Source organism: Leptonychotes weddellii, chromosome 12 (assembly GCF_054177405.1).
Source record: "Leptonychotes weddellii isolate Sample4059 chromosome 12, ASM5417740v2, whole genome shotgun sequence".
NCBI lineage: Eukaryota > Metazoa > Chordata > Mammalia > Carnivora > Phocidae > Leptonychotes > Leptonychotes weddellii.
The window spans coordinates 30,507,560-30,533,011 of record NC_138380.1 but is presented as its reverse complement, the minus strand read 5'-3'; the positions used below and the strand labels follow the sequence as shown (position 1 = coordinate 30,533,011).

The 25,452-nt window shown below is 33.2% G+C and overlaps 1 protein-coding gene across 3 annotated transcripts in view; it reads right to left on the bottom strand.

The window, feature by feature from the left end:
• Window positions 1-326: 326 nt before the first annotated feature.
• The window catches only part of TFEC (transcription factor EC), a 117,094-nt gene continuing 91,968 nt past the window's right edge, over window positions 327-25,452 (bottom strand). For all 3 annotated transcript variants that reach the window (XM_081800220.1, XM_081800221.1, XM_006729032.2), the window contains 5 exons: window positions 18,861-18,975; window positions 16,781-16,837; window positions 13,389-13,464; window positions 7,898-8,045; window positions 327-7,019 (listed from right to left, as the gene is read on the bottom strand). In XM_081800220.1, the coding sequence (XP_081656346.1) occupies window positions 6,639-7,019; window positions 7,898-8,045; window positions 13,389-13,464; window positions 16,781-16,837; window positions 18,861-18,975 (777 nt within the window). In that variant the 3' untranslated portion in view covers window positions 327-6,638. The remainder of the gene's footprint in view (window positions 7,020-7,897; window positions 8,046-13,388; window positions 13,465-16,780; window positions 16,838-18,860; window positions 18,976-25,452) is intronic.

Genomic DNA, 25,452 nt, shown 5'->3' with positions numbered 1-25,452 from the left:
TTGGACTCAATTCAGAGCAAGACGTGTGTGTGTGTCTAATAGAACAGATTTGGGGACAACCCCAAATGTTGCCTATGTGTAGGTTCCAATAAACAATAACATAAGAATAACACATTCTTCTAGTAGAGTCCTTTCGAATATCAAGAAATTAGAAAACTTTTCTGTAAGCTGCCACATGGGCACATATGTATCCATTCCCAAACACATCACACATGTACGTATATACACAATGAACAGTCAGGTATAAAATTCATTCAGTTATCCATCTTTTCAGTCTGTATAGGGCCAAAAAATCATTCTGATTTTTTGATGTATATTATATTGGTTATTTCTTTCCACACAGAAATTATTTTTTGGCATTGATTAATGCTTTAAAAAATATTCATATGGTATAGCCTTAAAAAAAGAATGAACCTATGTTTGAACATAAAATATTGTTTTCTATAGTCAACTCAGAGCTATCCTGTTTGATTATTTTTGAAGCAGGTATGTAGATGAAAATTCATAAACATGGTATTAAATATTAGAGTGTCTTAACATTTAACTGAAATCCTGATTAATTTCATTATCAAGGGATAGGTCTATTCAATACCAATTAGCAGCTTTAAAATCTTTTACGTATTAAAATACAGTATTCTATTTACCCTAGATTATCTGGGGACCATCTAGTATATTAAAAGATTTTGCAGCATTTCTTAGCGATTACACTGCTACAATTATGCCTGTTAGCAAATTTGCAACAGTTTGATAAATATTTTCCATAAGTCAAAACCATAACAGCATGGAAAAGCAGATGGCAGGAGACTATAATAAAGAATGTAACTATTATTTTCACTAACAGGGAAATATTGGATCACTCTTTTCAGCATGGACTGTGTGGTGAGCAGTTGTCAGTTGTGAAGTCTTGGGGCTGTTAAGTATCCTTTCAGATGATTAACCCACATTTTGTATTTTCCAGTGCAGTCTATAGACAAAGGCAGAACAAAAAGTATATTAAAGCATTTAATAAGTCTGTGCTTTCATTTAATATATACAAAGAAAATATTGGTACTTTTTTAAAGAATGTGCACAATTCTTTTTTAAAAAATGAGTACACACCAGTTTTCTTCATTTTCCTAGAAAATAAGACACATTACGTTGTTATATAAAAATGAAAAATAGCAATAATTAGAAATTCTATAGTCTTATTAGACTAGCAATGTTTTCTTGATCTAAGCAATGTTAGACTAAAGTTATAGGAACGTTACTTTAGCTATTCGTATATATAAAACACTATTAAAGTCAAAGATTTTTAACTACATTGTTACGCCATAAGCAACTACAATGCTGTTAGATAAGATCCTTGAATTCAGTTAGCTTTTAAACTTTAGTAGTCATGTATTAAAGAATAATATAATGTGGAACCTTCTGATCGTATATAATTCTTTCAGCAAAATGATTACCATTTCTTTTGCATTTTTTCTCATTTTTTTTGTTATATATAGCCACCAGCTTTTTTTTTTTTTTTTTTTTAAGATTTTATGTATTTATTTGACAGAGAGAGAGACAGCGAGAGAGGGAACACAAGCAGGGGGAGTGGGAGAGGGAGAAGCAGGCTTCCCGTGGAGCAGGGAGCCCGATGCGGGCGGGGCTCGATCCCAGGACCCTGAGATCATGACTTGAGCCGAAGGCAGATGCCCAACGACTGAGACACCCAGGCGCCCCTAACCACCAGCTTTACGTAACATAGAGATAAAATTTATTTCTGTGGAAAAAGCAAAGTTGAAAATATAGAATTTTTGCAATAAAATGGTAGTGCAGGAATAGGAGAAGCAGCATTGCAAACACAAAAATCTTTGACTTTATTCTTGAAGCCTGTTGAATAAATGTAGGAAAAAGACATTTTACTGAGGGTTAAGAGAAATAATTTGGATATGTAGAAATACATACATAAATCCCTTCACAAGAAGAAGACAAAATGTTCCCTTTTATGTATACAGCAGCAGAGAGTAGTATTTCATCATTAAATTAGTTGCATCCAGTAAGAGGTTGCTTTTTCTTTAAACAAAAGAACTATTTTTTGATAATCTCCTATACACTCAAATTCTCTATGAATGTCACAGAAAAAAAAAGTAACACAGAAAAATTTTGAGAAAACTATTTTTATCAGTTTTTGAATAGGTTCCTTATTTACAAATTAAATATTATACAAATGATAAAATGTTGGTACATGCAATGAATAATGATTACAGGAAGGTCATCTGACACATTAGATCAGCAACACTCTAAATGTGTTTAGTATTTGTTAAATACATTTAATGAAATCTCTGTATATGTAACTTACACTAATTCAAGTTGACATCTTATACTTATCAACATACAGGGCACTGGAAGGGCGAATGATGTCATTCCATGTAGCATATATAGGCTCTGCCATTATCAAACCTCAAGTAAAATTCAATCCTTCAGGTGTTTTCAAGAAACCCAGATGGTTGATCTAGTGCTGATAACACAGCAAGATGATTAATTGATTCCAGTTTTCATCTACATCTTAGATATTATAAGATCAGTAAATATCAGCCTAGAGATACTGTAAAAACACTGAAACACTTCTAGTTATGACATTTATTTATTTAAACATCAAAATTCCACAGTATCAGACCAGCAAAAAAATATTTTCAAGATACTGTGAAGTATAAGAAAATTCCAATATGCCTCAATCTATCAAAACAAAGAAATACATTCTTCTTAACATTGGGAAATCTAACTTCTCCCCTGACATAAAGGTAAATGAGCATGGCAAATAAAGAAACTCATACCTAATTTTTTTAAAGTAAGAGCTATTAAATATTTTATTTACAGTCATGTGAGTGGAAAAAAATGAGTTAAAAAAAAAAGAGGAAGGCTATTTCTCAACGTCCCCAGCTCATCTGGGTATTTATTATTTAGAACTTTTGTACCCATGTAAAGAAGGCTATAGTCACTGATACCATGTCTGTAAACAGAGGAAATGTGTTCTGTATATATAAATTTTCCAGTTATGGAAAAGGACACTAAAAAGAAAAAAATATGAAGAGGTACTCAAAGGAGGTACTTGTTATTTCAAGATAATTTGGAATTGGAAAGGCTGCTTAATGTGAATCCACAAAAAGATAGCCAATATTTTATAATAAATAGGGGTAAAAGATTGGATGGGACATTATCTTAGATAACTAAAAGTAAAATAAAACTTTTATCTTATTTTAAACAAAGTTTATTATAATTACAATTATGCATTAATCCTTTGAATGAACAAAACTTGGTTAATTGCATATTAATAGTCCAGTGATAGCTGATGCTTTTTGTGACAAAATTGTTTGATAAGCAATATACCTCTTTTACTGTTATAAGTCTCATTTCTACAAAAATATTCTAGACATCCATCAATTTTCTCAAGGATCTCTCTTGATTCTTAGATACTCACATAATTTACTTTTGAATTTACATATTTTTATCTTGATATACATATGCATTATTTTAAACTGTTACTGGTAGATATTTATAATATCCAATAATCATAGAGAAACTGACCCATGAATATACAACATGAGTATATAACAGGAGGTATATAAACAACAGGAGATGCTTGAAGGGGACTACTTTACAAGTAAACAATTTCCTTTGTGAATAGTCTAGTGTTTGGTATATTTTCACTTTCCTAGGCAACCTCAATACTCTTAGGGTTGGGAGAGTGACATACAGATAAATAGGGCTCCCTCCTCCAACACTGTATATGACATTAACTACCCACTGAGCTCCTGATAGACATACTACAATGCTTTCCATTAAAGTAACAGAGCTGATAGAGGAATTCTTCACCTGGCGTCCAAAAAGACATTTAGGAGGTCCCTAAAACTTCTTGGTCCATGCAAATTTGGGGCTATATATACAATTCTGTATTTTTCTGAGGAGTCTCTAACTTTCCCTAGATTCTCAATACCTTAAAAAGTTAAGAACTACTGACTAAAATTAATTTTTTAATCTGTTTCAGTTGACCGTGACACAGCACCACTCTTTACTCTGTCTTTAAAAACCCATTACCCATTTTACAATCCCCTGATAGCTATTAGAATCTGAAAGTAGCAGCAAACATTAGTAGTACCTTTCCCAGATCTCTTTTGTCCAGACTCTACCACCTGTGTCAAGCCCTTACATTAGCTAAGATTATGAGGAATGAGTTTCAGGGCTGAGTAGTAGTATTTTAACAGAATGTAAGAGAATGACAGAGTAATGACATCATCAGTGTAGGTCTTCTCAAAATATGAAGAAATGAAAATAATGGATAAAATGAAAACAGAAATCAGTCTCTGTCTAGAATGTGTTTTGCATGGATTCAAACATATATTCTTTCTCTATGATTTGTATTGTTATATTAAACTATCAACCCAGATAATACAGTGGAATTTTATCATAAAGTTAAAAGTATATAATGTTCTCTCGAAAATTCTTGAAGTGTATCTTATTGCTCTTTTTCACATGGCGTATTTCAGAGGAATTTATCTATCTGTCTTTAATGACTAGTCCTATAAATTTAGAATTAATTTTTCCATGTCAAACAATAAAAATTATTTTAATTCTCCAAACTCTGAGCTAATGCTGCAAGCTAAGCCTGAGATAATTACTAGACCATAAGAATTTAATATTTTCCCACTTTCATTAGCATTATGTCTCAAATTTTGTGATGACATATTTTCCTATGAGTAATACCTAAAGTACCCTTTCAAAAATTTATCCCAAAGTTAATATTCAAGGAAGATTACCTCTGAATTACTTTAGTAATGTACAGTAGCATTTTAATTTTTAGGCTTCTCCCTCCTAGGAAAAAAAATTCAATTTCTACCATATCATTTCATCGTACCATTCAAGGTCTTCCACAACCTGTTGCCAATATTATTTTCCAGGACTTCAAACGTGGTATCTTCTAGGGTGGCCAGATCTTTCTAATGAATGTTCCATGAAGATACTTCCTCAACTTATTCTCACTTTTGTCATTTGGTTGATATTATTCCCTAATATGCCCCCTCTTTCACCAAATTTATGCTTTTAAAAGAAGTTACATCCTACCTTCCCATAAACTTTTGTGATTCTCCAACCTTCTTCATTCATTTCCATTTTCTCTGACCTTCTGTATTTACAGCTTATACTGTACCATGTAGAGTTTAATTCTATGTGTCTTCTATCTTTTGTTGTTGTTTCTCATGTAGACTTGTTACTCCTTGAGGAGTAAGACCATATCTTGCTCGTCTGTTCTACATTTTCACAGGATTCACTGAAGTTTGAGTATCCCTCCATAAATACTCATTGATCAGATGATCACTCATGGAGGTCTAGCACAGAGCAACCTTCTTGGTAAGTCAGTTCCTAATCCCAAGCCTGAGCTTTCTTTCTTGAGAAAGAAAATTTTGAGTAGAGCATTATAATTATAAATATTTTTAATAAATGCTAACAAAGCTAGCAAAGGTCATAGGCTACTCTTAGTACTTATGGGAATGGAGCTTTATCCTCCACTCAGAGCTCAATATAATAAGAAAGAGTTTCTGTTTTACTAATGATTTTGTCAGTTGGCAAACAAAGTATCTATATTTTGTCAATTTGGAGCAAAACTGTATCACCTAATTAATTTACATCCATTTTTAGAGATAGCGATAAATTTTAGCTAGCTGAGAAATTGTCCTAGTAGGGTTTTTTTTAATTGTAATTTATTTTTTTGAAATTGATTATCAAATATCTCTTTTGGATGAAGAAAAGAAGATTTGGAATACAATTTCTGATGCTGATTAGAAAAATCATGAAAGTGAAGGAAAGTAAAAAGGACATGTACTAGTACATTGTATGCCTGTGTGTAAGTGTATGTTTGTGTGAAGGAGTAAAATTTTAGCTCATATTCTTGAGGAAAGTATTCAATGTTTTCCTTTTTTGAACACAGCATGTCTCCATAAATATGCAAAGATACTCTTAGAATTAATGTAATTGAACTGACAAAAGGGATTATGGTCTCGTTTTAGAAAGCAAAGGTTTTATAAATTTTTGGTATTTTATTGTGGAAAATTCTAATGTTTACTGTAAATTCACTTTTCAATTAGAAGTGACAGATACTGTATCTTTTAACTATTTCCTCTATCAAGTTTAAACTTTCAACAACATGTCCCCCAGACAGTGGAGAAAGTCCATGGACTATCAGATCTGTTGATCTTGATACTTGACGACTAATGTAAGACTTGAATAGAAGAGTTGGAAGTGAATTAGTGAAAAAAGGTTTGTATATTTCAGTAGGTTTACTCCTTGAAGTCAGTTGATTCCAATTGTACATCACCACATCGCTACTTTTACAACATTAGTAGAGAGCTATTTCTTATGTTGTACCTCTTTCCAGGAAAACATAATTTAAGTAGATTTGGATGTCTTATTCAAAGAGGAAAAAAATCCTTTTTAGTTCTCAGTAATTCTTCAACACCATGTTTCTTCTTCCTGTGAATTTTTCTGTCATTTCTAAGCGGTTTTTTGTGAACAGTCTATTCCTTTTGGAAAAATTAAGCCAAAGCAATATATGAAACAGAACATACTTGCATAGCACCAGCATAGAATTACTTCCCAGTTGATGAATTGAGTCTGTTTGTTTTTTATAACTCATTACCATCATCGGAGCTAAAACTACTTCTCCTACTGCTTTCTTTGGAAACTGCAGGGGAGGTGGCAGATAGCAGAGGATCTGTTCCAAATGGAGATATTGTGTCATCCAGTAGCATGTCATTCAATCTTTGTTCCTCTTTCAAAGCGGCACTAAATGATAAATCTGTGAAATGTGACAAAGGATCAGAGAAGGCCATAGCTTGATCACAGAGCTCAGGGCTGGTCCCCTGAGACAAAGTCAGTTGTTGGCAATAGTCTACTGAATTCTGCTCAAGATGGGTCTGTTGTTTGGTGACATGAACACCCAAATCAACTGTGCCAAGTGAAGCCAGGGCTGGCAGACCATGAGCGCGAGCCTGTATTTCTAGTTCCTGCAATTTTGAACAAGAATAATTAAATAATGATTTTGCAAGTGGACTTAACTCTAGAAAATAAACCAGAAATAGAAACAAAATATTAACAAGCATTCAAAATGAAGAGTAATACATATTATAATATTCTTTGCAAGTAATGGAACCTAGTATAATTCTAATGCCTGAAAAATAACCCTGAGAAAACTATACAGATTTAAAAAAATTCTCTTCTCATCGCTCTTTAAAGGAATACATAACATATAATGGTTCCATAGTGGCTCGGATTACAATATAGTCATTTGGAGATAGTGGAAAATATTTCACTTATTCTTCCTGATTAATTTCTCACTATAGGACCATTTCATGGAACAGAGTAGTGCTTTACCTGGCAATAAGCATGTTCACATAAAAAAAATCTTGAGAGTTATGAAAACCCATATTTTGATATTTTGTGTCACATGAACAGATGAGGAGTGACTTAATATATATTGGCATAATATGCCTTGCGGCAATGAAATCCATAGCAATGTTACTAAAGAAATAAAAGGGAGAGAGAAGAATTTAGTGTACAATATTACATAGAGAAACAAATGTTTTATTTATTATTATTTTTTGGCTGAGATAACATTGTGTGTTTATCAAACTGGTTCTATTTTCCGCATTTTGCAATTAGCTGTTGTCATTCATTCTATTTTTAAAGCCGCCTTGATCCTGGACTTCTAATCAAAGTCTAACTGAAAACAACCCAATTTGTGAGCTTCTAAAAGGCAATAAAATTATCCTTTGGAAGGAAAATTACTGTTAATAAGAAAAAAATAAATGAGACAATGAATAAAACTGATGATGGGTAAGTCATATATAAGCAATGTGGTTCATGGCAACATTTTTATAAAAACCTGAATCCGGAGTAGAAGCCGCCTGTTAGCCTGCTCTAATTTCTTCTGTCTGTGTTCTAATTCTCGAGCTCTCTGTTGTTCTTTTTGTAGCCACTTGATGTACTCCACTGATGCTCTTAGAATGGTTCCTTTGTTCCAGCGCATATCACTATAGAACGGAGAGATAACCTTTTCACAATTGTGCATGTCAGCAGAATTCATAAGAACTTACAAAATCTTTTACATTAATATGAAATAATGATTTACATGACTATTATTCACTCTTAGATATTATTGCTTCTGAATAGAAATTTTAATAGAATAGTTAAGAAGTCCTTATATAGTAAAATTAATCCCAGAATGAAAATAAGTGTCAAAAGAAAGTAATAAAGTGACTTTTTGTGGGAGAGCTAAATGCAATATCATGATTCTACCATTACAGTTTTTATATTTTTAGTGAAAATTGCTTTTATTATTAACTCTGAGATTAAAATCTATGTGCGGTATTTCTGCATTAATGAACTAGGAAATGTACATTACTGAGGACTTAAGCCTAAATTTTTTAAGATCATTTCAAATGTACCAGTCTTTTAACCTACTTTCTAATAAGGTTGCTTTTATGCTTCTAAGAAAAAAAAAAATAAGGTGCCTTCTGAATGGTGATCCTGAGTGATTGTGAAACAAATCAGAGTTCAGCAACATCTACTTTAAGCAATAGAGCAAAACTTTCTAGAATCATTAGGCAAATTTTTCTGCACAAAAGACATCAATACTTGTTTTAAAAACTGGATGCCTATTTTTAAATAAGTTTAAGACAAGTAAATACAATTAAACATTACCAGATAATCTTTCTAGAGCATAGAAAAAATATTTCATTAAAACTTATTTTTAAGTCAGGAGAAGTGATAAATCTGGAATTATAAAACAGGCTACCGATTGTAACATCAATGAATTTAATCCTACATGAGAATTAATAAGGCATGTGGAGAATGCGGCCAAACTAATTGCTAAAAGTTAATCAGAGTTGCAGAAAACCTTGATGAATTTTCAGTTTAGAGATTTATTTTAATACAGCATACAGTAAGCACGTAGGAAATTTTTTATAAAGATTTATTAATTTGAGAGAGAGAGAATGAGCAGGGTGGGGGAGGGGCAGAGGGCGAGGGTAAGAGAGAATTCTCAAGCAGACTCCCTGCTAAGCACGGAACCCCCCCCCCCCCGGGGCTGGAGTCCAGGACCCTGAGATCATGACCTGAGTGGAAATCAAGAGTCTGACGCTTAACCAACTGAGCCACCAATGAGCCCCAGCATGTAGGAAATCTTTTTTTAAAATTACACTTTATGTACTTTTGGTTTATATGATCTATGTGAGATACATTGAAATTAATATTTATTTATTAAGTGATCAGAAGTGGGAAAATATAGTTTATAAAAAATCTCACTTGCATATGCCTCACTGGAAGTTCAGGTTAGATGATACTTCCATTAGCTGTAACAAATAGAGGAAGATATATTTTCTACCGGCAGGTGAATATGCTTACTAGGGCCTGGCTAAGCCATTTTCTACTGAAAAGCACCAACCCATTACTAGAGTCTGTCTAAAGGGTGCAAATGTTTTGTCAGCTCCTCTAGGGCCATCATAGCGGTTGGTCTCATTCCACTCACTTCTCGGGTGATGAGAAGACTATGGAAAAAGAGGCTACTTTTGTCATTAAACTAAGAAGGTACTTGTAACTCAAAAAGGTATTGAACTCCTGAATTAAAACTCTAAGCTGCTGCAGGAGCCTTTTGGCCCTCATTTTGTTTAATTTTTCTCATGGGAAAAAAAAAAAAAACACTTGAAGGACAGAAGAAATATTATGGAAAGGTTAACCTCTGGTCAGCTTTGAAGTTTAAGGTGCTGTTTATTAAAATAAACCTTCAAAATGGTGGTAGAGACCAGACAATGGGTCTTCTGACCATTTCTATCTGACATCATTGGCACTAAATTTTTTAAAGTTCGTTCTATTTTAAAGCCATTTTAATATATGAGGTTTCTCCTTAACCAATTTCTTGAGCCGAAATCAAGAGTCAGATGCTCAACCGACTGAACCACCCAGGCGCCTCCCCAAGTTTTAAAGAGGCTATGTTCTGAATTCACCCATGGGACTCACATTAGTGGACCCTAAAGAGAAGTACTAGGTTAATAGGTGAGGCCACTGCAAGCCAAGGGATGAGATGTATTGAAACAGAATTGGTGTTGGATGTCTGGAATGCTGCAGCCAGCAGTGAAGTATCTCTTCTATCTGTGCTATGTGCGCAGAGCCACATACAGATATCTTCAACATCTAATGAATTAATGTGTTTTCAATTAGACCCAAAGTAAATATCATTCCCATACATAGAACATAATACAATTAAAACAAGTAATGATACCTCTTTCTGAGATCCATAAAGAAGAGAAAAACACTTAAGAATGTTTACAATAAACTTTTCCCAATGATAGTCTCTTTTGGATATGATTCTCTGATAAATTGATTCTCTATATTCTAGATCAGGGACAGACAAACTATGACCTACAGTCTATTTTTATCAATAAAGTTTCAGTGGGGCGCCTGGGTGGCTCAGTTGGTTAAGCACTGCCTTCGGCTCAGGTCATGATCCTGGAGTCCCGGGATCAAGTCCCGCATCGGGCTCCCTGCTCGGCAGGGAGTCTGCTTCTCCCTCTGACCCTCCCCCCTCCCATGTACTCGCTCTCTCTCATTCTCTCTCTCTCAAATAAATAAAATATTTAAAAAAATAAAATAAAATAAAGTTTCAGTGGACACAGCCATGTTCATTCATGTACATATTGCCTATGTCTGCTTTCATGCTACAGTAACACAGTTAGAAAATTGCCACAGACTATGTGGCCCACAAAGCTTGAAATATTTACTATCTGGTCCCTTACAGGAAAAGGTTGCCATTCTCTGTTCCAGACAGTGAGTTAGAAGTAGAAAGGAGCCTTTTTATAACTAAAGTTTCTATAAAATATAGAATAATAATCCCTCACATAAGCTTTATCATTTGTACAGTATTCTCATATATACTATTTGGTTTTATGTTTATAAAAACCCAACCATACAGTTGGTGCCTTATAGGCATAGTGACATCTGAACATGGTCAGTTGGGCTTCAGAGTCCAGTCTTAAAGTTTCATCTGCCTTCTGCATATAACCGTGCCTTGACACCGTGGGTTAGCTCCACCACTTACAAGAGAACCACTCTCTCTTTTTTTTTTAAAGATTTTATTTATTTATTTGACAGAGAGAGAGAGAGAGCACAAGCCAGCCGAAAGGCAGGCAAAGGGAGAGGGAGAAGCAGGCTCCCTGTTTAGCAGGGAGCCCGGCACGGGGCTCGATCCCAGGACCCTGAGATCATGACTTGAGCCGAAGGCAGACGCTTAACCGACTGAGACATCCAGGTGCCCCAAGAGTACCTCTCTTAACTGACCTTTATCCAATCACTTTCAAGGTTAATTAATGTTCTCCATTCCCTTTGTGACACTCACTGACTGTTGTCAGGACAAAATAGGTAATAGAGAGCAATGGGCTACCCTCTGATACATCCAAGTATTTCTGTTGTCAGTGTGGTGCCATGTACTTACTGAGAGGTTAAATTAATGCCCATTGTAATTACTGTGATGATAATATAATTAAATTATAGGTAATGAATTACCTATAATTAAATTAGCTAATGAAATATGAATGCCAAAAAAGAAAGTATTTATAAAAATAGTTAACTGTTTTTAGGAAGACTGTATTAAAAGCTTTGGAAAAACTCAATTAAAATGTCAGTAAAGGTGGGTTGCTAAAAAATATGCTGTCACAGGGGCACCTGGGTGGCTCAGATGGTTAAGCGTCTGTCTTCGGCTCAGGTCAGGATCCCAGGGTCCTGGGATCAAGCCCCACATAGCATCAGGCTCCCTGCTCCGCGGGAAGCCTGCTTCTCCCTCTCCCACTCCCCCTGCTTGTGTTCCCTCTCTCACTGTGTCTCTCTCTGTCAAATAAATAAATAAAATCTTTAAAAAATATATGCTGTCAAAAATAAGGGTATAAACATTTAAAAAGTCTATATTTAGGTTGTGTGAGTTTTTGTTTTAAAGAAATTAAAATAGACTATATATTTTAGTGCAGTTTATGTAAGAAAGAAAAGTTGAAACACATATTCAAACAGAAAAGCCTTGGCTTTACATCAAATGTTTGGTGAATAAATGTGCATGTATATATGTTAAGGGCTAAAGAAAAAAAGTTCCTATGAGGACAATGGGTATTCTCTTCTGCTAATGTTAAGAGTTGCATGCTTAGGGGAGCCTGGGTGGCTCAGTCATTAAGCGACTGCCTTCGGCTCAGGTCATGATCCCAGGGTCCTGGGATCGAGCCCCGCATCAGGCTCCCTGCTCACCGGAAAGCCTGCTTCTCCCTCTCCCACTCCCCCTGCTTGTGTTCCTGCTTTTGCTATCTCTCCCTCTCTGTCAAATAAATAAATAAAATCTTTAAAAAAAAAAAAAAAGAGTTGCATGCTTAGAGACTTTAAAGGATTTGAAGAGTTATCAAATGACAACTACACTATGACTGAGTTCTTCAGAGTCTCCATCCAGAGCTCTTTCTGCCATTCCATCTAATATGCCCATGAGGATAAATACTACCTTCCCTTCTACTACAAATTATTAAATTGTCCAAGTGAATTGGCACATTTGGATTCAGGGAGAATATTTCTAAATTTCACTAATATCACTTTATCAAACATCGCTGTTTCTGATAATAGATGATCACTAGTATTTGGAGAGGCCAGTTCTCAGTTTGAATAAAACATTTTTCAAGTCATTATTAATGCAACAAATCTTATTTTTATGTTTTGGAGAAACATTCAACATTCTAACTTGATGCTTTGATTAATCGATTCTTTCCTGAAATTTACAACTTCAAACATCTTGTTTAACTGACTTTGAGTATGTACGATACCAAAACATGGCTGAAAATTTAATTACAATAACTGATTATTGCATTAACATTAATAAATTAATGTTAATGCACTAAAATCAGCATGCTGATTTATAATTCCATTTTGTACTTGCATGTCTCCAGAATTTTGGGACCTCTGAAAACCCAACAATTCAATGTTAATGTACACATAAATCTCACATTGGAAGAATCGCTATAACCATAAATTAAGTATACCAGTAAGTGTCATAGACAACATTTCATACTACCACTAAATTTGTCAATATTGGTGCCATATAGAAAGACCTGCTATGAACTGAGAAGAAATAATTTCCTTATTTCCTATATCTCAGAAGAGCAAATGTTAGTAACAACCTTGATGCTTAATAACTATCGGTCTTGAATAGGACAATAAGAGCAGCAGTTAGCTTTACCTTTACCATAAGCTACTTAGTTTCTTAGCAATTGGTTCTTCTCTCCCCCTTCCCCTCCCACCCATGTTGGAGGGTATTCAAACCATAACATTATTATAGAAATGATTGTTGAACTCACGGATCATTAGATTTTGGAATAAGAGTGCCAAGCTCCTTGATTCGGTAATTAATATTATACCTTCTTCTTCTTTCAACTATTAAAAGAGAAATATTATTGATTATTCTCATTAAAGCACAATTCATTTTTGGTCAGCTGTAAACTTTCTTAATAATCTTTAAAAAAACAGTGAGTGAAAAAATTTCCATATAATCAAAAGAGTACTCAAAAATAAAATAAAAATTCAAATATATTTCAATCTAAAAGTAAAAATGACTGTATTAGAATTGTGATTCTATTATTGGCAATGCTTTAAAAACATTTTCTCTCAAAATAACTTTTTTTTTCACTTTTTGAAATGCTATAATATTTACTCATACTGAAATACATATATATTTATATATATTTATCCTACTGGATTATCATTTCACACATATGCATTTTGCCCATCAGGATCATAATCTTTTGAGGTCTCTACCGTGCTTCACTCTTCTCATAAAATCCCCAAAGGCCTAAGACAACGTTTGGCAGATGGTGGGTGTGTGTGCCCAACTAGACTGTGACCTCCTTGAGGGCAGGGGCCATTTATTCCTCAGTTTTCTATCCTCAGAGGGCTTGGCATATAGGAGGTATTAAATAAATTTGATTAGACTGTAAATATTTTTTTCTAATTTAAAAATTTTCGCGGCACCTGGGTGGCTCAGCCCTTTGGCGTCTGCCTTCGGCTCAGGTCACGGTCCAAGGGTCCTGGGATCGAGCCCCGCATCGGGCTACTTGCTCAGCAGGGAGGCCTGCTTCTCCCTCTCCCCCTCCCCCTGCTTGTGTTCCCTCTCTCGCTGTCTCTCTCTCTCTGTCAAAAAATAAATAAAAATCTATAAAAAAATAAAAAATAAAAATTTTCAATAATATATTGAGTAGTGGCTTTCAACCTTTGGCATACATGAGTTGGGGCCCAAGGATCTGCATTTCTGACAAATTCCCAGGTCATGTTGATGCTGTTTATTTAGAGCCTACATTTTGAGAACTACCGGTATAAATTCTTATTCAGAACTGTTTTCTCTGTTTTCATTTCCATAAATTCATTGCTTTTGGAAATTTTATGCATCTAATAAATGTTCAATAAATGTCAGATATACAAATAAGTAGAATTTCCTATATTGACCCCTATGAGAAAACAGTCTTACAGAGTAGTGTAGTCTTACAGTCGACTCTGTATTCCTAGAATCAAGAACCACAACATATGCTTCTATACAGTATTTTTTTTTCAATAGGTAACATTTTTAAAGATTTCCAGGGAAACAAAGGAAGAAAAAGGTCATGAAGAAGAAGAAAATCATATATCAAAAATATTTGAAAATACTTAACACAAGCTAAAAATTAAGATCTGCTACCAGAAACAAGGAAAGTCATGAAAGAATAACAATTGACTCTACAAAGCAATTTACCATGAATGGATTTGACCTTCAGTAATAATATATTGGGATTATTCTAAAATTAGAATATAATTGATTCTTGAGGGAGTTTATTTTCCCTCTTTGCCAATCCTGTTTTCCCTATGCATGTAATTCAAAAAACAATGACACCACATTAAAAAACTGAAAAGAAAATAAACAAAGGTAAAGCTGATAGAAATACATCCATATTTCACAGTAAGAATTATTAATAATTCTATGTTCACACATACTCACTCCTATATTATAAAACAGACTTTTAAATATAAGATGAAGAATAGCTATGAAGGATGTTCACAGTTTTACCTCAAAATAGGGAACTGGTTTAGTCCTATAATATTTCTTTAAAATCTATTATTTAAATATACCTTATGTAAAATGTCAGAAGTTCCTACTCTACTCTTCTTAGATTGTGCTTGATAAATTTTTAACAGCTAATTATAATGAGAACTTTGGTTCCTCAATGTTTTCATATCCAGTACTAGTTATTTGTAAAGGAGTCAAGTTTTAAGAAATTACCAAGTTATTATATGTCATGTGTGTTTCACTCTTCACAGTCTTGATATATTCATTCATTCCTGTCCTGAGATCAGGGTGAGAGAGGTCTCTATCCTGGACCTATACTTAAAAGAAGCCACTTTTGCCTTCTCTCACCAAACCCTTCCTTCCCCACTGAGCAAGTCAGTCACAGAGTCAAACTACACTCTGAGTAACTCGCACCAGGAATATCCTACCAAATGCCCTGAGCCCACTTCCAGAGCCTGCACAGGCCACTCCCTGTGTCCATCATCCTGAGTGAGGACCTTGACACCAGTAGGCCCACCCCTAGGCTAAATGACCTGTTATTTAAACTGGAGATGTACAGAAGAGAAGAGCAAGGAGAGTCATAATGAGTTAACAGGTTTAAAATGAAGAGAGAAGCCCATGGTTCCTTGCTGTATTAATCCTTTTTATCAACAACGAGCTCCCCCTACTCATGTTCTACTTGTCTCACAATCTGGACCAAAGCCAATGTGCTCTACAGCTAAGGGCTCTCAGAGTGAGATCATTTCCATCTCCACGATGACCCTGCAGACAGTTAGAACCACTTGTCAGTTCTTCCCTCGCAACCTTACAGTCAACAAACTCTGATCAGTCTGTGATGCAGGCAGGTGCAATATGAACAGACAGACGTGGGGTCCACAGGTCCGTGTAGAATCAATTTCAGCTAACCACAAGTAAGAAAATTCCTGGTTTGTTTTAGAGCTTTAAAGTTTTATGTTTATTCTATTTTATTCTTTTCTCATTTTTTGATTGGCCTTCCAAAACAGAAAGGCTTCACACTCACTTAGTCAACCTCACTTGAGGCAGTTAAGCACTTGAGACATGACCAAACACTATCAAGCTCAACATTGCTGCTAACCTACTTCCCTCGCTTGTATTTCTCCATCTCATGTACCCGTTATCAGAGTCAAACTGACCCCCTAGGAAGGCAACAAGGACATTTTTTTGCAGAGGTAGAATTCAGCAATCTCTTTCAGATAACTTATCATTAGGAAGGGAGGAGCAGACTGACACAGAAAGATGAGACCATGGAGTAGTTTCTTGCTTTATAAGTGGTGTACATTTTCTAAAGCCACTTTTATCTCTTTAAACCTTTGAGTCAATGAGTCACAACAGAGTTCAAATATAACTAAATGCACTCATCTCTGTCACACTCAGCCTGCCTGAGAGAGACAGAGTGATCAAGGAGACAATTTGAGATGTTTCACTTCCTAAAAATATGTAGCTCTTCTGAGAGTTCACATCATTTAAATTTCCCAAAATAGCTCAACTAGTGAACATATACTATTCATTTTGGCAATTTTGGTTATGTGACCCCATTATACTTATGAAGTGACAATAAAAGACCACATATTTTAACCTCCATGCATTTCCTCCTGCATTAATTTTTTTTTTTAGAAAAAAGGAAAATATACTCACTGAGGTTGTGGTTGTCCTTTTTTTGTCTCTCTTTTGCCAAAGCTCGCGTATCTGTTTCTGATCAAAAGGAAGATAATTTAAATAGTACTTAGTTCTACTTTACAACCTCTCTAGTCAACGTAATTCAGAAAGATTAGGTGAAAATACAATATTATTTGCTCCAAATGGCATAATAATATTTTTATGCAAATATTTAGAAATTTAGAGCAGAGCACACTTTAAGTAAGAGGCAATGGCAAACCTTTTAGGCTTTGAATAGTAAAACCTGGATTTATATTCTAGCCTTCCATTTAATAGCCATGTGATCTATTACCGAAGTTCTCTGTGTCTCAGCTCCTCATCTGTAAAATTGGCATAATATAATACCTATCTGATAATCATTGTGATGATGAAAAGAGGTACAGTGCATAGCAAATATTAAACTGCTCAATCATTATTATTATTTTAAAATTTTAAGATTATTCAAAATTATTTCAGCCTAATTTTTACAACTAACATTTTTCATAAATAACTATGATTTCTATGTCCCTGGAGTTGGAACTAGCTACAATTCTCAAGTATTCCTATCAAACACTTCCAGGAAATGACACTTTACTCTATGTACTACATGGTTTGCAAGCATTTGTGATGGTCAGTCTCCAAAATGGCCTACCATGATTCTCATGATATTCACACCCTTGGTAGTTCCTTTGCACATTAAATAGGGCTGACCTGGGACACCAACAGAATACTATGAAAATGACTAGTGTGGCTTCCAAGACTAGGTCATAAAAGACATGTGAAGCTACCATTTTAGTGTCTCTTGGATCACCAGTTGTCATGTCATAAGGACATTTGATCAGCCCCATGGAGAGGTTCATGCGGTAAAGAACCAAAACCTCTTGCCAACAAACAGCACTAACTTGCAAGACCTGCAACTGAACTGTTTTGGGAGTGCATCCTCTAGGCTGCCTTGTGTCAAATGTGTACCCCTGGACAACATCTTGACTGCAACCTTAATGAAAGACTGAGGGAACCAATTTTCTAAGCCATCTCTGGATATCTGACCCATAGAGATGATATACGAGAATAAATGTTTATTATTTCAAGTTGTTAAGTTTGGGGATAATTTGTTATATAGCAATAAATAATTAATGCAGTGTTCTTTGCATTATTCTAGTTTTTAAAATAGGTAACATAGGAATACATTTATTTAAATTTGTTTATTTAAAACTATATTAATTCATTTTAGTCTAAATAATTTGTATGCATAGATATTTTTGAGTTATTGGCTAGACTCCAAGAATGGACATACTGCACTTACAAAAATGTTACTGTCAACTATGTAATAATTATTAAAGATCGATGTTTGGGCCCCAAACTAAAAACTTGTTACAGAAATTTCAACTGAATTTTATTTTATTCTTATGGAGGAACTAACATGGGACTCTGTAAATCAGGAAATACTTATTTTGATGCATATCTTCTTCAGCTCAGCTGTACAATTGTGAAAGTAACTCCTCTGACCCTTGATTTCTTCATCTATATATTGGAGGAATTTGACAGTGCCCTTACAATTCTTTTGAGTTGTAAGAACTTTGAAATGAACTACTGAAAATTGAGGGTTCTTTTTTTTTTAAACCTACTTGAGAAAGTTAAATGTGAGTTTATCATGAAATTCATAAAACAAGCAAAAAGGGGGACAATCTGTTTTATATCAAATTCCACATACAGAAAAGACTATTTTTCCCTGATCAATTAATCTATTATTCTGTAATCAATTTAATAAATTGCATCAGTTCAATATCAAAATGAACCAATGTTAAGTGAAAAACTTAGTCAAGTTGTCATATATATGTGTAGAGCATAAGTGTATATTTGCCCAGTTCCTAAAATAATCAATTCAGTTGAATTGTAAGTTATATTAATTTGCTGCTTGGTTGTCATAGAAAAAAAAGGGAGGATTTACTATCTACATTTCTCCCATTTTAACCGATTATCTTTATAACATTTTTAAAATTCTATTTAGCTTGGTAATATATGTCACTCATAACTTAAGTAGTTGACTTAAAAAGGGATAAAACTATAAAAGCAACATTACCTGTAATTTCTCTTTTCATTGGCAGATTACTTGGACAGGAAGGACTTGTGAGGCCCATATTAACTGGTGAAATTCCCTGCTCACCACTATACACATCCAAAATACTTCCAGATAACTTTAGAAATAAAAAGAAGAAAAGATGAATCAAACATTCTGTAGACATTGATATATTTAGATGCATATTTTAAACTTGCCATTTTATTAAGTTATATACAGCATTTTAATTTTAAACAAGAGTGAGTATGCATTGACTTTTCAAAATCATTATGGGATGCTTGTGGATAGGTTGAAAAAAGCTATTTATATTTAAGCAAAAAGAGAAATTAATTCACTCATGAAAGAAAATTCTGATTAATATTTACGAAGTTACGGAAGTTTGATCTGCACATTACCTAGTTATAAATGAGTAAGATTTAAAAAATCACTTGGACAAAATCAATATACATATTAGCAAAGCTGGAAAGTTCATTGCATATCATAAATTAAGTATAATGGTTGAACATTTTGGAGGCCTTCTTAATACTATCAGTGCTACCAGCAACTCACAGTCAAGAGGTGTTTTACACTGTTAATTAAGTGAGAGACTTTCTTTCCTTCCTGGAAGGCATACTTTTTCTCATCACACACTTAATGTTCTAGATTATTATAAATATCCCAGCTGGGATATTTAGTAGTCTAAAACTACTTTTGCCTCTAGTGGATATAGGGTACATCTAATTATAGAAACACTGCAATACCTAATGTGCTTCTTGAGAATAATTTTTCAGAAAACTAAGAGGCTTTATAACACAATTCAAAATTGTACAAATTTATTATTTAAAATATGCTTATTGATTTGACTTCCTAAGAAAATTTAATTTAAATAATATTCATAATTCAAGTTAATATTCATTATTCCAGAGCAAGCCACATTTAAAATGTAGGATTTGAACATTTAAAATATTTCCATTCTAAGTATCTTTAATCCATTTCTGGGCAGTAAAATAAGAACTGAATAAGTAGTAATTTTTTCTTTTCTTAAGGACTAGAAACAATACAAATAATCAAAGTTATAACCAGATTATTACAGAGATTCTTAACTCCTTATTTCCATTTTTTATAAAACTCCAATTCAAACTGGGGGAAATTTTTGATACTTATAAAATCAGACTGAAAATAAATGTGAAGAAAAAACATTATAAGACCAAAATTAATTCTGACATAATAATCCATTAAACTACATGTAATAAATATTGTGTATTTCAGAGGAAAAAGAACTTGAAAAATACAGTGGAAATCAGGCTAATAAACGTGAATATGCATATTAATAAGGACATCATAGACTGAATATGTTATTCTGATATATTTTTATATATTGGTTCTTTTCATTATTTACTCTATTAAGACTCCTCATCTTTATTTTATACAAAGTCATTGTTTTAAAATGTATTTTTACTTCATAAATCTTGGAATGGAACCCTTAAGTTGAGTATTTATTCCTTTTTAATTTCCTCATCTGAAAATAAGGACAAAGTTGATAAAATTGGATATCAGAACAATACAATTAGGAAGAAATCCTAAAAGCAAGTATTTCCCTAAAGTGTGAGTCATTTAGTCATACTGTAAAAGTAAAAAGTTTCCAAGACCTTTTTTGAAAATCTTATTGGTTATAAGCTGAGGCATCACCAACCTGAATTGTACGTTTCCTCTGTGTCTTTGAGAAACATAATGGATGTGTTGAACAAAAAGATAGGGAGTGAGGGATAAGAGGGAAGGACTTAGAGAAAGGGCACTTTTCTCTGAAGAGCTTGAATTCAGATGGATTTCAATGCAGCAGTGGCAAATTGCAAAAATGTTTAAGAAGAAAAGGAGCTATATTACATATATACTGTAATAATAAAGTGATAGGTTCCTAACTATAACATTACTCTTGGTCCATATTACTTGGTCAGACCATACCTAATATAGAAATGGTGCTGGAATTCTGATAATGAATCTAATCCTGCTTAACTATAGGTATATTACATTTTCTTCTGACCTTGATTATTGTTTAATTTATGCCCTAAAGCATAATGATTAATATCCTATTTAATTTTATGCTGTAGGTACTACTTTATTTCATGTAAATGGCTAATCACTTTTTGAATATCATTAGAAAATTGGTTTCAGTTTCAAAGTATGTACTACACTTCCTGTTATCTATAATGCCTTTCCTCCATTAAAATATGTGAGTATAATGTTAGTGAAAATTTGAAGATTACATACACCCTTGAAAAGGCTTACAAAGCAAAATTATATCTACTTTTCTCAAAGGTATAAGCTACTTAGGTAATAGGTAATGTGTTTATTTTGTAGATTAGTAGGAAACTGGATAGATATTTTATGAAGAACTATTTATTATTCTGGTTTTAAAAACATCACTTTTTCAGTAAAGCAAAACCTTTGACATGACAATAGGGGAACATATGAATATTAACAACAAAATCACAAATTTTAAAGACATATAATAAAGAATTTATCATAAAATCTTTTTAAAAGGTAGAACATACTCCTCAAGACAATACTTCTTTCTGGTAAAAAGCATGAACTCCTGATCTCAGAATTTGCTTTGAGGTAAGGAGTGATTGCCAGTGGTTCTTGTTGTCTAGGGTTCTCCACCCTAAATTTTAGTCACAGCTCCACTACTGAGATTATAGAGACTGAAGTAGACTAGGCTCTGACCTTCCCACTGCCTTTCACAGTAGCTGATATTCCCTGAAGAAAACAAGCAAACCAGTCAAAATATCAAAACATTTGAGGAAAATGACTTATTTCAAAAGTAAAACAACATGCAAAGTGAGAAATAACATCAGAAGCAAAAATTTTTTTTAAAAAAAGGAAGATCACATGAAACCAATTTTCTTAAATTAGCTTGATGTTCAACCTAAAAAAAAGATGTTTGTAATAATTTATGATATAAAATGAGAACAAATAAACATATAAATGGCCAAAGTGAATAAGCAGAAACAAGAGATTTGAAAATATAGTACTTGAAAATATAAAATGGAAAAGTAGCATCATGAACACAGTGAGAAAGGAATAATGGAATTAGTAAACTATAAAACCAAATTGAAGTAATCCTTCAGGAGGATGAAGAAAAGGACCCAGAAATAGAACATATGAAAGGAAATCTAATCAGTATGGAGGATAGAGTTATTAGAACTACAATACAGATATTAGGAGTTGCAGAGAGAAAGAGAAATAAAACTAGAAGAAAGAAAATATTTTAAGAAATAATGGAGATACATTTCTGAGAATTAACTAAATTCTATTATTTTATTTCATCTTATTTTATTATGATTTTATTTTTATTTAAAAAAATCAAAAGGCCTATAGAATGTGAAAGAAGATAGATAAGAAGAACCTACACCCAGACATATTATAGTGAAATTTTAGAATATACAATGACAAAAAGGAAAATCTAAAAGCCTAAAGAGAAAAAGGTAAGATTATGTCCAAAGGAACAAGAATCTGATTAACGTAAGAGTTTTCAATAGCAAAATTGAATGAAAGAGGAAAGTGAATCAGCGTTTTTTAAATGTTGAAAGAAAATAACTTAAAACACAAGTTTTATATCCAGCCCAAGTGTCATTCACAAATGAGGCCACAATAAAAATATTCCTAAAGTCATAAAATACTTAAGGATGTTTACCTGGAAAAACTAACACTGAAAACAGTTTTGGATGAAGTACCTAAATAGAAGCAGATACTTAAAGGATACGCTTCAAAAATATGAAATAGGGGCACCTGGGTGGCTCAGTTGGTTAAGCGACTGCCTTCGGCTCAGGCCATGATCCTGGAGTCCCGGGATCGAGTCCCACGTCGGGCTCCCTGCTCAGCGGGGAGTCTGCTTCTCTCTCTGACCCTCCCACCCTCTCATGCTCTCTATCTCATTCTCTCTCTCAAATAAATAAATAATATATGAAATAAAAATGATCAAATATCTTAATAAGTGGTTGTAGTCTAACAAAAATGAGGGGAACCAAGGTAAAAAATAAAGTGAAATATATAATGATATAACTCAGTATTAAAGTCTAAATAATATTAGTATGATTGAGGTGGAGTGAAGGAAACCAAAGGGTATAAAAGTGGTTAAAAAGTACTAAGGAGAAAAATGGGCACACTTAAATAATAAAGTAAGATGAGAGAAACAGGTGAAAACATATCAATGTAAACAGGTCAAACCTCTCAGCAAAAAAGGCTGACTGTTTGGATTAGACAGCATAAGAGACACACCTGCATAGTAAAAGGACACCAAAGATTGAAAATTAAAGGATGGAAAAAGATATAGCCAGCAAATGATAACCATAGAAAACTGACATAGCTATATAAATATCAGAGAAAATAGATTTTAAAATTAGAAAATGTATTAGGGATAGACAGAGTCTCTATATACTAACAAAGAGTTAAATTCTCCAAAATGCATTATAATTATAAGCACACATTCATGTAATAAATTAACCTCAAAATATGTGAAGCAAAATGTTTTGAACTATAAGGCAAAATTGATAAATCCACCAATGTAGTGGGAAATTTTGACATTTCTTCAAAATGTCAAGCAGACAACAATAATCAATAATGTTATAGAATATTTGAATAATAAAACTAAAAGCTTGGCCTAATAGACACTGTACACTTCCATATCCAAAAATCAGAGAATATACAATTTTCTCGAGAACATATGGGACTTATACAAATATCGATTATGAACTCATCAAAAAACACCTTCAGTGTATTTCATTGACACTTGATTTCTAAAATGCTTGGAAATTTCTAAATAATTCAAGGGTAAAGACAACATCATGCTGGAATTTAGAAAAAAGTAAAAGATACTAAAAATACACATAAAAAAACTTCTGGGATATGCCAAAACAATACTTTCAAGGAAATTTATACCTTTAAAAAGTAATATGAGAAAAATAGATAAAAAATTGAAATTTGATAAATTAAGTATCATTCTCAAGAAGCTAGAAAAATAATCAAATAAGCCCAAAGAAAGTAGAATAGATAACAAAATAAGAGCATAAATTATTGAAAAAAAATATAAAAGTAGATCCACAGAAGTTTTTTTTTTTTTAATTAACAAGAATGACATGTTTCTGGCAAGACTTAGTAAAAAGAACTAAGAATAAATAAATACTATTTCAAGTGAAAGGAAGTGTACTAAGAGTACAAGTTGAGATTTAAAAACAAGCAAGACAAGGATGTCTGCTTTCACCACTTCTATTCAACACAGTATTAGAAATTCTAGCCAGAGCAATTAGGCAAGAAAAAGAAACAAAAGTCACCCAAATTGGAGAAGAATGAGTAAAATGATCATGTTCATAGATGACATGATCTTATAGTTAGAAAAACCTGAAATTACACACACATATACACACACACAGCTATTAGAGCCAAAAAAGGAATTCAGCAAAGTTGCCAGGTATAAAACCAACACACAAAAGTCAATTGCATCTTCTATACACTAACAATAAAGAATCTGAAAAGGAAATTAAGAAACCAATCCTATTTACAATAACATCAAAAAGAAATATTTAGTAATTTTCCTTTCTCTTGACAATAGTCAAGAGAATATTTAGTAATACATTTACCCAAGGAGCCAAAAGGCTTGTACACTGAAAATTAAAAAATATTGCTAAAGGAAATTAAAGAAGACATGAATAAATGGAAAGAGACCACATATTCATTGATCAGAAGACTTAATATTGTTAAGATGACAACAGTACCCAAAGTGATCTACAGATTCAATTGACTCTCAAAAGCACTTTCTGCAGTAAAAGAAAAATCCATTCCAAAATTCATATAGAATTTCAAGGGTCCCCAAATAGCAAAAACAATCTTGAAAAAGAACACAAGTGGAGGACTCACACTTCCAGATTTTAAAACTTACAACAAAGTGGCAATAATCAAAACAGTGTTTTGCATAATAGCAGACATAGACCAATGGAGTGGAATTTCTGCACTATTTCAGACATAGTGCCGAAATAAGCCCTCAAATATATGGTCAAATGATTTTGACAAAGGTGCCAAGACCATTCAATAGGGAAAGGACAGTCTTTTCAAAAAATGGTGTTGGGGAAAGCAGATTCCACATGCAAAAGAACAAAGTTAGACCCTTATCTTATATGATATACAAAAATTAACTTGAAATGGATCAAAGATCTAAACATAAGAACTAAAACTATGAAAGTTCTAGGAAAAAAGATAGGGGAAAATCTTGATAATGAGTTCAGTGATGATTTTTTTTACTATGACACTAAAATCACAGGCGACCAAAAAAATAGAATTTAGACTTCATCAAAATTTAAAGCTTTGTACATCAAAGCACACTATCAAGAGAGTGAAAAGATAATCCCCAAGCATAATACTGAAACTATTTGCAAATCATATAACTAAGAGATTAATATCCAGACTATATTTTTTTAAAAAACTCTAACAACTCAACAACAACTACAGCAAGAACAAGCCACCCAATTAAAAAATGGGCAAAGGATTTGAATAGACATTTCTCCAAAGATCTACAAAAGGCCAATAAGTACATGAAAAGATGTTCAACATCACTAGTCATTAG